This window comes from Silurus meridionalis, chromosome 8 (genome assembly GCF_014805685.1).
Source record: "Silurus meridionalis isolate SWU-2019-XX chromosome 8, ASM1480568v1, whole genome shotgun sequence".
Taxonomy (NCBI): domain Eukaryota; kingdom Metazoa; phylum Chordata; class Actinopteri; order Siluriformes; family Siluridae; genus Silurus; species Silurus meridionalis.
In genome coordinates, this window is record NC_060891.1 from 180,001 (window position 1) to 192,500 (window position 12,500).

Consider the following 12,500-nt stretch of genomic DNA (forward strand, 5'->3'; position numbering starts at 1 on the left):
GACGCGCTCTCAACAATCATTCATATATGCATTGTACCCAGAGGTCAACTCACTGAGGCTATGGAAGGAAACATGAGCAGACCCTGCAGTGCTAACTGTCCATTAGAAGATAAACACACAGGTGGTTTGGAGTTTCACACACACACACACACACACACACACACACCCCGTGTAAATATTAAGATCTGAAACAGTAACTCCTTATTCTAAATAGACGTTACACCCTATTGAGACATCAGTTCCTTCTTCAGGAATGGGTCAGATTTTCTCTTTGTTTATTAATGCAGCATTGCGGTAACAGTGAAATAAAGCAAACCTGAGTGGCAGTGAGGAGAGGAGATGAGAACATCACTGAGCCTTCATCATCTGTACAAACTCTGTAGATCAGGAGCAGAAAACCAGGACAACAGTCACACAATAAAACTATTGAGTTTCTCCCTGGAATAATGTGTGTGTGTATAGATGTCTGTGTGTGTGTTTGTGTGTATGTGTGTGTGTGTCACCTTGGTAGTTGACCTGTCCGTCTCCGTCCTTATCTGCCTCTTGGATCATTTCGTCCACTTCCTGGTCTGTAACTTTCTCCCCAAGGTTCATCATGACAACACGAAGCTCCGCCCCACTGATGAAGCCGTTCCCATCCTAATACAGAACCACAACATGATGATGAGAGTGACACTGACCAATCTCAAACAGGACTCTAACTGTGGGCTTAGTGATCTGTACAGGGGAAACCTGTCTCACCTCAAACACACACACACACACACACACACACCTTATCAAACACTCTGAAGGCCTCATGGATCTCATCCTCACCATCTGTATCCTTCATCTTCATCACCATCATAGTGATAAACTCAGGGAAGTCAATCATCCCATTCCCTGAAAGAGGTATAGGGTGTATGGTGTGGGGTATAGGGTGTATGGTGTGGGGTATAGGGTGTAAGGGTATAGGGTGTATGGTGTGGGGTATAGGGTGTAAGGTATAGGGTGTAGGGTATAGGGTGTATGGTGTAAGGTATAGGGTGTATGGTGTGGGGTATAGGTGTATGGTGGGGTATAGGTGTAGGGTATAGGTGTATGGTATAGGGTGTATGGTGTAAGGTATAGGGTGTATGGTGGGGTATAGGTGTATGGTGGGGTATAGGTGTATGGTGGGGTATAGGGTGTAGGGTATAGGGTGTAAGGTATAGGGTGTATGGTATAGGGTGTATAGGGTGTAAGGTATAGGATGTAAGGTGTATGGTATAGAGTGTAAGGTATAGTGTATGGTATAGGGTGTAAGCTGTGGGGTATAGGGTGTATAGGGTGTATGGTGTAGGTATAGGGTGTAAGGTATAGGGTGTATGGTATAGTGTAAGGTATAGGATGTAAGGTGTATGGTATAGAGTGTAAGGTATAGGTGTATGGTATAGGGTGTATGGTATAGGGTGTAAGGTGTGGGGTATAGGGTGTAAGGTATAGGGTGTAAGGTATAGTGTAAGGTGTGGGGTATAGGGTAAGGTATAGGTGTATGGTATAGGGTGTAAGGTGTGGGGTATAGGGTGTAAGGTATAAGGTGTAAGGTATAGGGTGTAAGGTGTTGGGTATAGGGTGTATGGTATAGGGTGTAAGGTATGGGGTATAGGGTGTATAGTGTGGGGTATAGGGTGTAAGGTATAGGGTATAGGTGTATGGTGTAAGGTATAGTGTAAGGTATAGGGTGTAAGTGTGGGGTATAGGGTGTAAGGTATAGGGTGTAAGGTATAGGTGTATGGTGGGGTATAGGGTGTAAGGTGTGGGGTATAGGGTGTATGGTATAGGGTGTAAGGTGGGGTATAGGGTGTATGGTGTGTGGGGTATAGTGTATGGTGTGGGGTATAGGGTGTAAGGTATAGGGTGTAAGGTGGGGTATAGGGTGTATGGTGTGGGGTATAGGTGTAAGGTATAGGGTGTAAGGTATAGGGTGTAAGGTGGGGTATAGGGTGTAAGGTATAGGTGTATGGTATAGGGTGTAAGGTGTGGGGTATAGGGTGTAAGGTATAAGGTGTAAGGTATAGGGTGTAAGGTGTGGGGTATAGTGTAAGGTATAGGTGTAAGGTATAGGGTGTATGGTATAGGTGTAAGGTATGGGGTATAGGGTGTATAGTGTGGGGTATAGGGTGTAATGTATAGGTGTAAGGGTATATGGTGTAAGGTATAGGTGTATGGTATAGGGTGTAAGGTGTGGGGTATAGGGTGTATGGTGTGGGGTATAGGTAAGGGGTATAGGGTGTAAGGTGGGGTATAGGGTAAGGTATAGGTGTGGTATAGGGTGTAAGGTATAGGGTGTATAGGGTGTAAGGTGGGGTATAGGGTGTATGGTATAGGGTGTAAGGTGTGGGGTATAGGGTGTATGGTGTGGGGTATAGGGTGTAAGGTGTGGGGTATAGGGTGTAAGGTATAGGGTGTATGGTGTGGGGTATAGGGTGTAAGGTGGGGTATAGGGTGTATGGTATAGGGTGGGGTATAGGGTGTATGGTGTGGTATAGGGTGTATGGTGGGGTATAGGGTGTAAGGTATAGGGTGTATGGTGTAAAGCTCCTCACCATCAGCGTCCACCTCTCTGATGATGTGGTACAGTTCAGTGTGAGAGGGATTTTGTCCCAGAGAGCGCATCACTGAGCCCAACTCTGCAGTGCTGATAGAACCATCTCCATTCTTATCAAACAACATGAACGCCTCTCTAAACTCTAACACACACACACACACACACACACACACACACACACACACACAAGCATATGTACATTCCAACATTTCTATATCATTTTTAATGATCCTGAGAGACTTACACACACACACACACACACACACACACACACACACACACACACACACACACACACACACACACACACACAGTGTGTTTACCGGTGATCTGTTCCTCAGTAAGATGATCAGCCTGATTAAGTAAAAGAGATACAGAAAATATTTATTCAGGTTGTGAGACAGTTATGACCTGCTGATTTACTATACATTTAATAAACATTACATAATCAATACATCTGTAATAAAAGTTAATATTTTATGTCTGAAATCATCATCATTCTGTGTTTCTCTCCTGTTCTTCTTCTCGTCCTAACCTTTATATTGTGGAGTTGGATGTCAATGAGATTCGCCACCAGTCTCTTGGCTTTGGGTTCATTAACCCACACGTCCAACCTTTTCATCTCCGCTGTCTTCAAGCCTTCACCTTCACCTCTCTTCATCCTCCCTGCTGTCTTCAAGCCTTCACCTCTCTCCATCCTGCCTGCTGTCTTTAAGCCTTCACCTTCACCTCTCTCCATTCTCCCTATTGTCTTCAAGCCTTCACCTTCACCCCTCTCCATCCTCCCTACTGTCTTCAAGCCTTCACCTCTCCATCCTGCCTGCTGTCTTCAAGCCTTCACCTTCACCTCTCCATCCTCCCTACTGTCTTCAAGCCTTCACCTCTCTCCATCCTGCCTGCTGTCTTCAAGCCTTCACCTTCACCTCTCTCCATCCTCCCTACTGTCTTCAAGCCTTCACCTCTCTCCATCCTGCCTGCTGTCTTTAAGCCTTCAACTCCACCTCTTTCCATCCTGCCTGCTGTCTTCTTGTCCACTCCTTCACCCCTGTGTCCCACCATTCTCCTGTCCTCCATCAGTCCTTGTGTAAGGATGTCCAGGCGGTGTGCGGTGAGGACGGTGTGTCGCCGGAGGAGTGCAACCTCAGCATGAACTCTCTGCAGCCCTACTTTGAGGTCATGGAGCTCCTTGGTCAGTCGGGCTGAGCTCATCTCCACCATCCTCTTCATCAGGGTGGTGATGCTGCGCTCCTGCTGCTCCATCAGCTCTGCGTAAAAACACTGCTGTTGCTCCAACAGCTCCAGCACCACCGATACACACACCGAGTTCTGTCCAGCGGCCATACACACTCTATGTGGTACCACCACACTGCCTCTGAAGCTCCCACAGTGTGTGTGTGTGTGTGTGTGTGTGTCAGATCTGCTTCATGCTTTTCACCATGTCACTGTTAGTGCTGTGCTAATGTTACACACCGGAGATCATATCACTGATTAAATGGGTCACAGGGGAGCGAAGGCCCTGACTGTCGTGTGCACTACTGTTCTAACTCAGTCTCAGGAAAGGTTCTTCTCCTACAGCATATAAAAAAATCTTCTGTTTGGTGGATTTTTATGGAACAGCTAATGGTTCTCTGCTGTTAACTCCCAGCACAAAAACATCTGGAAGTAAAGCTCTGCTCTCTGATTAGCTGCAGCAGAGCAGGAAGAGTCTCTGATTTGTCAGTGACATGAAATTAAACTCTTATATTACTGTGATCATGTTGGTGTGAGTTATTGCATTATATTTTCATGATAATGGAGAAATGTTATATTATAAGGACAAAATGCGTTTAAACACATTTAAAAAACTAAGAATGTTTATTAATTACTTTGGTGTGTTTTACTATAATGAATCAGTCTTCTTCTTTCGGCTGCTCCCATTAGGGGTCTCCACAGCGGATCATCCGTCTCTACACCCCTGTCCTCCACATCTGCCTCTTTCACACCAACTACCTGCATGTCTTCCCTCACCACATCCATAAACCTCCTCCTTGGTCTTCCTCTTTTCCTCCTTCCTGGTGGCTCTTTTACTCAATGCCACTGTCTCTAATCCATACAACATTCCTGCAAACAGGAAAGGGCTCAAAGCCGATCCTTGATGCAGTCCAACCTCCAACTTGAACCAGTCTATCGTTCCTACTGCACACTTTCACAGATGGTCACCTCTTCTCTCAGCCTGGCTTCCACTACTCTTTCCCCTGTAGTTACTGCAGGTCTGCACATCTCCCTTATTCTTAAAGATCAGTACCAGCACACTCCTTCTCCATTCCTCGGGCATCTTCTCACCTTCCACAACCTGGTTGAAAACTCCACTGCATCTCTTCTAAACATCTCCAAGCTTCTATCGGTATTTCGTCTGGAAAAACTGACTTTCCACTCTTCATCCTCTTAATCGCTGCTCTCACTTCCTCCTTACTAATCCTATCCACTTCCTGCTTCACATCTCCACACCATCCAACCTTCTCTCTCTCTCTCTCTCATTTTCCTCATTCATCAGCTGCTCAAAATACTCCCTCCATCTTCTCAACACATCTCCATCCTTTATTGCTCTAACTTGCAGCACATCCTTCCCAGCTCGGTTCCTCTGCCTGGACAATCGCTACAAATCCTTTTCTCCTTCCTCAGTGTCCAACTTCTCCTACAGCTCCTCATATGCCTTTTCCTTGTCTTTCACCACATCCCTCTTTACCTATAAACAGTGATAGCAGTGTGTATGAGTAACTTTATACCATAGTTAATGTGTAAAGTGTTACTCGAATAAATGATTTGTTGTTATAAACGATATTAAGTCTAAATGTGGGAGTCCCGCGTGCACACAACACACTATTCATTAGGACGCAGATCTCCGCGACGGGGTGGGAAAGCCGTCATGACGTCATATGTGTGCGACAGAACTATGTTAGCATGTTAGCAGGTTTTAGTCAGGGTTTGCTGGAGTATGGCGCTATTTCCAGCGTTTGGAGAAGTGACAGACTCTGAGATCTCCAACCCCACAGGCGAGTTTCATCCCAACAACGAATTTCAACTTTAATTTGAATTTAAATCAACATTTACGTTCGTAAACTAATGCTAATGCTGTCTAACTGATTCACGCTGTAGTAATGTTTGGAATCTGTTGGTGTTTAATTTATTTATTAATGTATTTATTTATATGTATTAATCATCAAAACAACAACAATAATAATAATAATACCCGCGTTGCTGAGATCTGTGCTCTGATTGGTCAGAAGGTGGTGATTAGTGACTAACAGTAGTGCAGGTTAATATGAATTACCATTAGGTTTCCATAGTAACGCCTCCTTCACCGGGACACGTCCAGCTTTACACTCCACTCCCTCATCATTCACTGATTATAGAACCTGTATTAAAGGAGACTCCAGTGTCAGTGCTTTGTAACGTGTGTGTGTGTGTGTGTGTGTGTGTGTGTGTGTGTTTGTTTACAGATCTAGAATGGCTCAAGAATCACAGTTTCAGCAGCGTGGGTGCTTTGTCTCTACACCAACGCACTATCCAGAGAGACACCGTGGAGACACCTGCTTCTCACCACACACACACCAGGTCCTTACACACACATTGGGTCCCTTACCCCACACACACACACACACACACACACACACACACACACTAACACATCAGGCATTTTTAATGTTCTGTAATGATTTTACAGTGAGCACAAATCTGATGAAGATGATGACACCAGATCAAAGAAGAGAAGAAAGAAAGAGAAGAAGAAAAAGAGAAACAAGCAGAAGAAGCGCAACAGAGATGATTTGCAGAGCAGTGACTCAGACACGGTTTACCCCAGTGACCTTCTGAACCAAGATGTGGAGCCACCACAGAGGTATTTGGGGGATTTTTAGGAACTGAAAACTAGGATGAGGGAGAAAAGTCTGGTGAACGATCTAGAAATATAATACAAGCAGTTTATTACAGAAATGTGGGGAGACTGGAACATAGAGGAACATCAGGTTGCATCAGGTTTGGGGTGAAGAAGTCTACACTGAAAACCAGGAGAACTTTTGTGGAAATATTTATAGAAGTGTGAGAATCAGGAAAAGTAGGGGAACTATAACTTAGCTGTAATATGTGTGTGTGTGTGTGTGTGTGTGTGTGTGTGTGTGTGTAGACAGGAGGACTTGGTTAATGCGGGTGGAGTTTTGTGGCTTGATGATCTTCAGTGTCCCAGTGAGAAGCTCTTCTACATTGACAGAAAGTCTGACCACGCCAACTGGGAATACAGATCACTGTACAGGGCTCACATCGCCAGGTACCTGTCTGTCTCTCTACCTGTCTCTCTACCTGTCTGTCCACCTGTCTGTCTCAATACCTGTCTGTCCACCTGTCTGTCTCAATACCTGTCTGTCCACCTGTCTCTCTACCTGTCTGTCCACCTGTCTCTCTACCTGTCTGTCTCTCTACCTGTCTGTCTCTCTACCTGTCTGTCCACCTGTCTGTCTCAATACCTGTCTCTCTACCTGTCTGTCCACCTGTCTCTCTACCTGTCTGTCTTTCTACCTGTCTGTCTCTCTACGTCTGTCCACCTGTCTGTCTACCTGTCTGTCTGTCTCACAGTTGTGTGTTGTGCATGTTCACCACTCTAGAACTCGTGTTGTTACTGTTGAGAACCCATTCTGTTCTGATGTTATCTTCTCACTGGTTCTTCAGGTTTATATTTTTTTCTCTGTGCAGATATAGGAGGAAGGGCAGCTCTGCTCTCGGGTTAGACAGCAGGACTCAGGGCCTGTGTTGGGAAGACTCTGCTCCAGACAGGAAGCGGAAAGAAAAGAGAGACGAGCGTTACTTCTCTCCCTCCAATCGACGTCTTCTCAGCTCCGAAGCTCCACCTACTCCCTCAGCCCCTCCTACTGATTCCACCCCAACTATTGATACTGGTTCATTTATCCCCCTCCCCCCTTGTAGGGAGGAATCTGACTCCACCCCCCAAACCGCCACTAGCACCGATTCGCTCCGAGTGTATGACCCTGCAACCTCACTGTGGATGGATGGTAAAGGTCAGCCAGAGGTCAAAATTCAGGTTCAGCCACCTCGATCGAACATGTTAATGTCACGAGTGGAGGAGTTTAACCGGAAACTGAGGGAAAACCCCACTGATGTAAACATGTGGCTGGAGTTTATACAGTTTCAGGTACATCACAGTGGGTTTATTTATATACCATCATAATGTGTCTTTAATCCTTCATCACTAAACCCTGCTAGAAACCCTGACCTGCCGTGTGTGTGTGTGTGTGTGTGTGTGTGTGTGTGTGTGTGTGCGGGCGCGCAGGACGAGGCAGCCGGCTCTCTCTCAGGGCAGGGGGCGGAGACTGAGCGTGCTCTGTGCGACAGGAAGTTGAGTGTGGTGGAGAAGGCGCTGCAGTGGAACCCTGCCAGTGTGGAGCTTAAGCTCCACAGACTCACACTGGGCAAAGGATTGTGGGATGGTGCAACACAGCTGAAGGAGTGGAAAAAGGTGGTGTTCATTCACCCGAATAGCGCCCCCTTGTGGAAGCGCTACATCCTGTTCACACAGAGCCAGTACAGCTCTTTCTCTGTTCCCATGGTGACCGGGGTGTACAGGAAGTGTCTGAGCACACTCAGTGCCGTGCAGGATGGACAGCTGATGTCTCATCCACTGCTTCCGGGGACAGAACACCACCTACTTGGTGAGGGAGAATCAATCAATCAATTAATCACATGATTGACTGAAGATGTCATAATAGGAATCACTTTGTTTTAATGCCCACTTAATAATAATTACACATTGTCTCCGTCTTTCTTTGTGTGTGTGTGTGTGTGTGTGTGTGTGTGTGTGTGTGTGTGTGTGTGTGTGTGTGTGTTTCAGATGTGTTTGTGCATCAGTGCCACTTCCTGCGTCAGGCGGGTCAGTCAGAGAAAGCTCTCAGTCTTTTTCAAGCTCTGATTGAATTCACCTTCTTCAAACCTGACAATGTCAAAGACCTTACTACCAAACAGCAGGTACACACACACACACACACACACACACATTCAGAGATCACTGTTATTATTTATGTGTGTGTGTGTGTGTGTAGGTGGAATTCTTTGAGACATTTTGGGACAGTGGGGAGCCGAGGGTGGGGGAGTGTGGGGCCAGAGGGTGGAAAACCTGGATGAAGCAGCAGGAGAGAGGAGGATGGATTCAAACACCTGATGCCGGTAAAGAAACAATACCCCCCCCACACACACACACACACAGAAACAAAGGGGAGCACGCACACACAGTGAAACTAAATCTGCAATGTGTGTTCTTGTGACAGAGGATGATGATGAAGTTGATGATGAAGATGAGATTAAAGATAAAACCCAGCCCAGGTGGAGAATCTGGCTCGATGTGGAGTCATGGCGGGAAGCCAACCACTGGTTACCATGGAGACCAGACAAATCTAAGGGCCAATCAGAGGAGGAGTGTGAGGATCCCGATAGACAGGTCTACACCAATCATAACCACAACAAACACACACACACACACACACACACACACACACACACACACACATATAAACATGCTCATCTCACACATGCATTCACATGCAGTTTTATGTGTGTGTTTCGTCTGCAGGTGTTGTTTGATGACAGACAGACAGACAGTAACCTGTTGTGTGTTTTGTCTGCAGGTGTTGTTTGATGACATTGGACCGTCTCTGATCCGAGTCGATTTGCCAGAACTGCGCCTACGTCTCCTGTTATCTTTCCTTCACTTCCTTGGAATGCCCATTGGCTCCATCTCTTCTTCATCCAACCTTATTCAGGATGACTCCACCCTCCTGGATGACTCTACCCTGTTGGATGAGACTCTTGACCCTGAGAGACCTTTGACCTCCCATGACCTCCTAATGACTGGAGTCAGTGCTGTAGGTCACATGATTTGTCAGTGTGACTCTAGGAGAATGAGGGTGGGGCTTTGTAAACAGGGGGAGGAGTTTGTCAGGAATGTTCTGGAAAAGATTCTCCCATTGTTTCCACCTCAGGACAGAGCAGAAGTGACGCTCTGCTGGATGCAGTATGAAAAACTCAAGGTTTGATCTTCTCTGATCTTCTCTGATTTCTGATCTCCTTTGACCTTGTCGCTAATGTGTGTGTGTGTGTGTGTGTGTGTGTGTGTGTGTGTGTGTGTGTGTTGCAGGTGCTGCAGTGTGTGCGTAGTGGCAGTAAGAAGTGTACTAGGGCACAGGGGAAGAGCAGTAAGCGTTTGTTGAAGCGTATACTGAAGCAGCAGGAGAACCGCAGCTCCCTCAAGCTGTGGCGTGAATTTGGTCATGTCGAGTGGTTATTGGGGAACACTGATGAAGCACGCAGAGTTTTTGACTCCGCCCTCTCGTTAGGCGGGGCCACAGGTCTACGTGACTCATCCCTCTGCAACCTCTGTCTGCTGTATGCGCAATTAGAACTGGAGCTTACGTGTGTGGGCGGGGCTGAGAATGCAAAAACCACACCCACTTCTGCCACTTCTTCACGGGCAGTGTACATCCTGACTAAATTAGCAGAGGGCGCCACCTACTGTCCTTTCACAGGAGAGATTAGTGCCGTAGTCATATTGAAGGCACGCAAAGCATACGAGCATGCCGTATCGGAGGGCGGGGCATACGAGCAATCCTGGGCTTTAATTGGCTGTGCTGGACTGTTCCAGTATTTGACAGTGGGGATCGACGCGGCCGATACGGTGTTCACTCGGGCCAGAGAGAACATCACGTGCGCTCAACAACTGGAGGCCGTGTGTGTCCTGCACGCAGCACTGTTGCATCATCACTCGAGCATCAGAGCGTTCCCTCTGCGGCGCGTAAGATCAGCGCTGTGTGACGCGCTCACCCTCATACCCCACAGCGCCCCACTGTGGAAGCTCCACCTACAGGTTGACACTCGCTACTACAATGCAGCCAGCACCCGGCGATTCCTACACTCAGTCTCCAAGGGCAACCCCAGCATCCTGCCCCGCCTCTTTACCCTAACCACTGAGCAGCAGAGGAAGAAACGCATGGATGCTGTGCTGCGGTAATGCATGAGTGTGTCCCAAACCACACACACTATTCACTATATAGGACAATGTCCAGTGATGTTACAATTCTATACAGCATTTTTATATAAAAAGGGTGTGTGTGTGTGTGTGTGTGTGTTCAGGTCGGGTCTCCCAGCTGATTCTCTGCCTGTTTTCCCGGAGACCGGCCTCTACCACCGCATTCGCTCCCTGTTTGAGGTTGCCGTGGTGACAGAACATGGTGCTCACTGCCCTCTGCTGTGGAGACGCTACATCAGCTTCATGGTAAGGATATTGTTGGTTCCACTGTAGAGCTAACTGATGATGATTGTAATAAAGGTGAAAATGATGATGATGTTCGCAGGTGTGTAACGGAGATGTAGAGAGAGGAAGAGGAATTTTCTACAGAGCCCTACAGCATGTCCCCTGGGTGAAAGTGAGCACTTATTTATGTCACCTGCACGTTAATAACACGTTAATAACACGTCTGTCATCACAGCGACCATCGTGTGTGTGTGTGTGTGTGTGTGTGTGTGTGTGTGTGTGTGTGTGTAGGTGCTGTACATGGACGCTGTGAGTTTATTTCCTGACCGGCTGCAGGAGTTTTTGGATCTGCTGACTGAGAAGGAGCTGAGGTTGCGGACCCCAATGGAGGAGCTGGACATCTTGCTGGAGGACTAAAGATCTTCCCACAATGCACTGCACCTCCACCTGCCTGTGTTTATTTATCAGACAATATATTTTTTTATTTTTTGGGAAAAAAACACATTAGGAATAAGTTTATAATAATAATAATAAATGTGAAATTACTTATTCTGAGGAAAAGCAGAATTGTGTTTTTATTGCGTTCAGTATTTGACTGATGTTCTAATACACTCCTTATAATTCTCCCATTTATACAACTGAGCAGCTGAGGGTCAAGGGCCTTCTTCAAGGGCCCAGCCGGGCAGGTGTGGGTTTTGTAGTTCAAGTGAAGGAAACTCATGCTCCCTCCTGCATGCATGAACAGTTTGAAGAAGAAGAAGAAGAGTGTATGGGGGAAATCCAGGTGTCCCAATACTTTTGGCCAGACCCTGTATATGTCTCTAAGTGTGTATCAAACTGCACATTATTTTCTCATTTCAACTGATAAGTATTTAAAATGGTGATGGAGCTCCTTTCTCCACTGAGCAGCTAAACGCCGTCAGAGCAAACTCTCGCGATATTTCATGTGCGTGTGTGTGTGTGTATGTGTATGTTTTTGTATCCTAGCAACCGGAGCGTCAATCATGGCGGCTGACAGAGACTCTGCAGGTAGGATTTGATGTGTAACCTGGAGAAAGTTATAGATTGGAAGATGTTCAGTGTTTTGATCTCAGCACACTGAGCGCTTTAATGCTGTAAGGAGCTGCTCAGACTCTGGTTGATCCCATCAGTGATGATTCGTTCATTGTAAACGAGTCGTTTATGTGACTCTGAAGTGACTCATCTCCTCTGACTCGGCGCGCACGAGCAGAATCTCCCCGGTTTATTCACAAGAAACAGAATTAAGTAGTTTAATTCTCGACTCTTTTATCACGTGACTCTCATATGCGCCATGCGGTTGATTAAAGGATCAAAGAAACGAAACGAAATGACTAAAAAAAAAGATTCGTTTATTTTGATGAACGAGATTCAAAGAACCGAGTCACTAAAACGATTCAATCTTCCCGTTACTCGATCTTCTGCTGTTTCTACACACAGTTCGCCATCTCTCAGTCACGTGCCTTTATATGACTTTTTAATTTATACGAAATAGAAATAGAACTGAAAGAATTTCTGTACTGGTAAATTGTACAATTACCGTGACACCTGGCTTTTCCTCACATATGCGGCTTCTTGGCTAAACTTTTACACAAAGTAACACAGACGTCTTCAGATGCAGGAGAA

The 12,500-nt window shown here is 46.3% G+C and overlaps 3 protein-coding genes across 4 annotated transcripts in view; 2 read left to right on the forward strand and 1 right to left on the reverse strand.

Moving 5' to 3' along the window:
• Positions 1-330: 330 nt before the first annotated feature.
• calm1a (calmodulin 1a) lies at positions 331-4,969 on the reverse strand. 2 transcript variants are annotated; one of them, XM_046855015.1, is made up of 6 exons: positions 4,889-4,969; positions 2,890-2,920; positions 2,565-2,708; positions 773-879; positions 504-639; positions 331-377 (listed from the first exon to the last, which is right to left on the reverse strand). In XM_046855015.1, the coding sequence occupies exons 1-6, from the start codon at positions 4,931-4,933 to the stop codon at positions 349-351; spliced, it is 492 nt and encodes a 163-aa protein (XP_046710971.1). In that variant the 5' UTR covers positions 4,934-4,969; the 3' UTR covers positions 331-348. The 2 variants fall into 2 exon arrangements, with proteins under 2 accessions (XP_046710971.1, XP_046710970.1); XM_046855014.1 differs by lacking the exon at positions 4,889-4,969 and adding an exon at positions 3,102-3,329.
• Positions 4,970-5,446: 477 nt separating this feature from the next.
• Positions 5,447-11,420, forward strand: nrde2 (NRDE-2, necessary for RNA interference, domain containing). Its single transcript, XM_046855011.1, has 14 exons — positions 5,447-5,598; positions 6,046-6,160; positions 6,270-6,443; positions 6,729-6,869; positions 7,292-7,748; positions 7,887-8,265; positions 8,445-8,578; positions 8,653-8,776; positions 8,878-9,047; positions 9,235-9,636; positions 9,744-10,609; positions 10,736-10,877; positions 10,957-11,028; positions 11,148-11,420. Exons 1-14 carry the CDS (start codon positions 5,541-5,543, stop codon positions 11,271-11,273), a joined length of 3,360 nt encoding a protein of 1,119 aa, XP_046710967.1. The 5' UTR covers positions 5,447-5,540; the 3' UTR covers positions 11,274-11,420.
• A 119-nt stretch (positions 11,421-11,539) lies between these two features.
• The window catches only part of efcab2 (EF-hand calcium binding domain 2), a 2,677-nt gene continuing 1,716 nt past the window's right edge, over positions 11,540-12,500 (forward strand). Inside the window, exon 1 of the mRNA XM_046855016.1 lies at positions 11,540-11,885. Coding sequence (XP_046710972.1) covers positions 11,801-11,885 — 85 coding nt within the window. The 5' untranslated portion in view covers positions 11,540-11,800. The remainder of the gene's footprint in view (positions 11,886-12,500) is intronic.

Coding starts and splice junctions, on each gene's coding strand:
- nrde2 (XM_046855011.1), top strand. CDS start 5,541: ATGGCGCTATTTCCAGCGTTTGGAGAAGTGACAGACTCTGAGATCTCC. Junction 6,870..7,291: donor TACAGGGCTCACATCGCCAG/GTACCTGTCTGT, acceptor TTCTCTGTGCAG/ATATAGGAGGAAGGGCAGCT. Junction 9,637..9,743: donor TGCAGTATGAAAAACTCAAG/GTTTGATCTTCT, acceptor TGTGTGTTGCAG/GTGCTGCAGTGTGTGCGTAG.
- calm1a (XM_046855014.1), bottom strand. CDS start 3,305: ATGGAGAGAGGTGAAGGTGAAGGCTTAAAGACAGCAGGCAGGATGGAG. Junction 2,709..2,889: donor TACTGAGGAACAGATCACCG/GTAAACACACTG, acceptor TGTGTGTGTTAG/AGTTTAGAGAGGCGTTCATG. Junction 880..2,564: donor CAGAGAGGTGGACGCTGATG/GTGAGGAGCTTT, acceptor TACCTCTTTCAG/GGAATGGGATGATTGACTTC.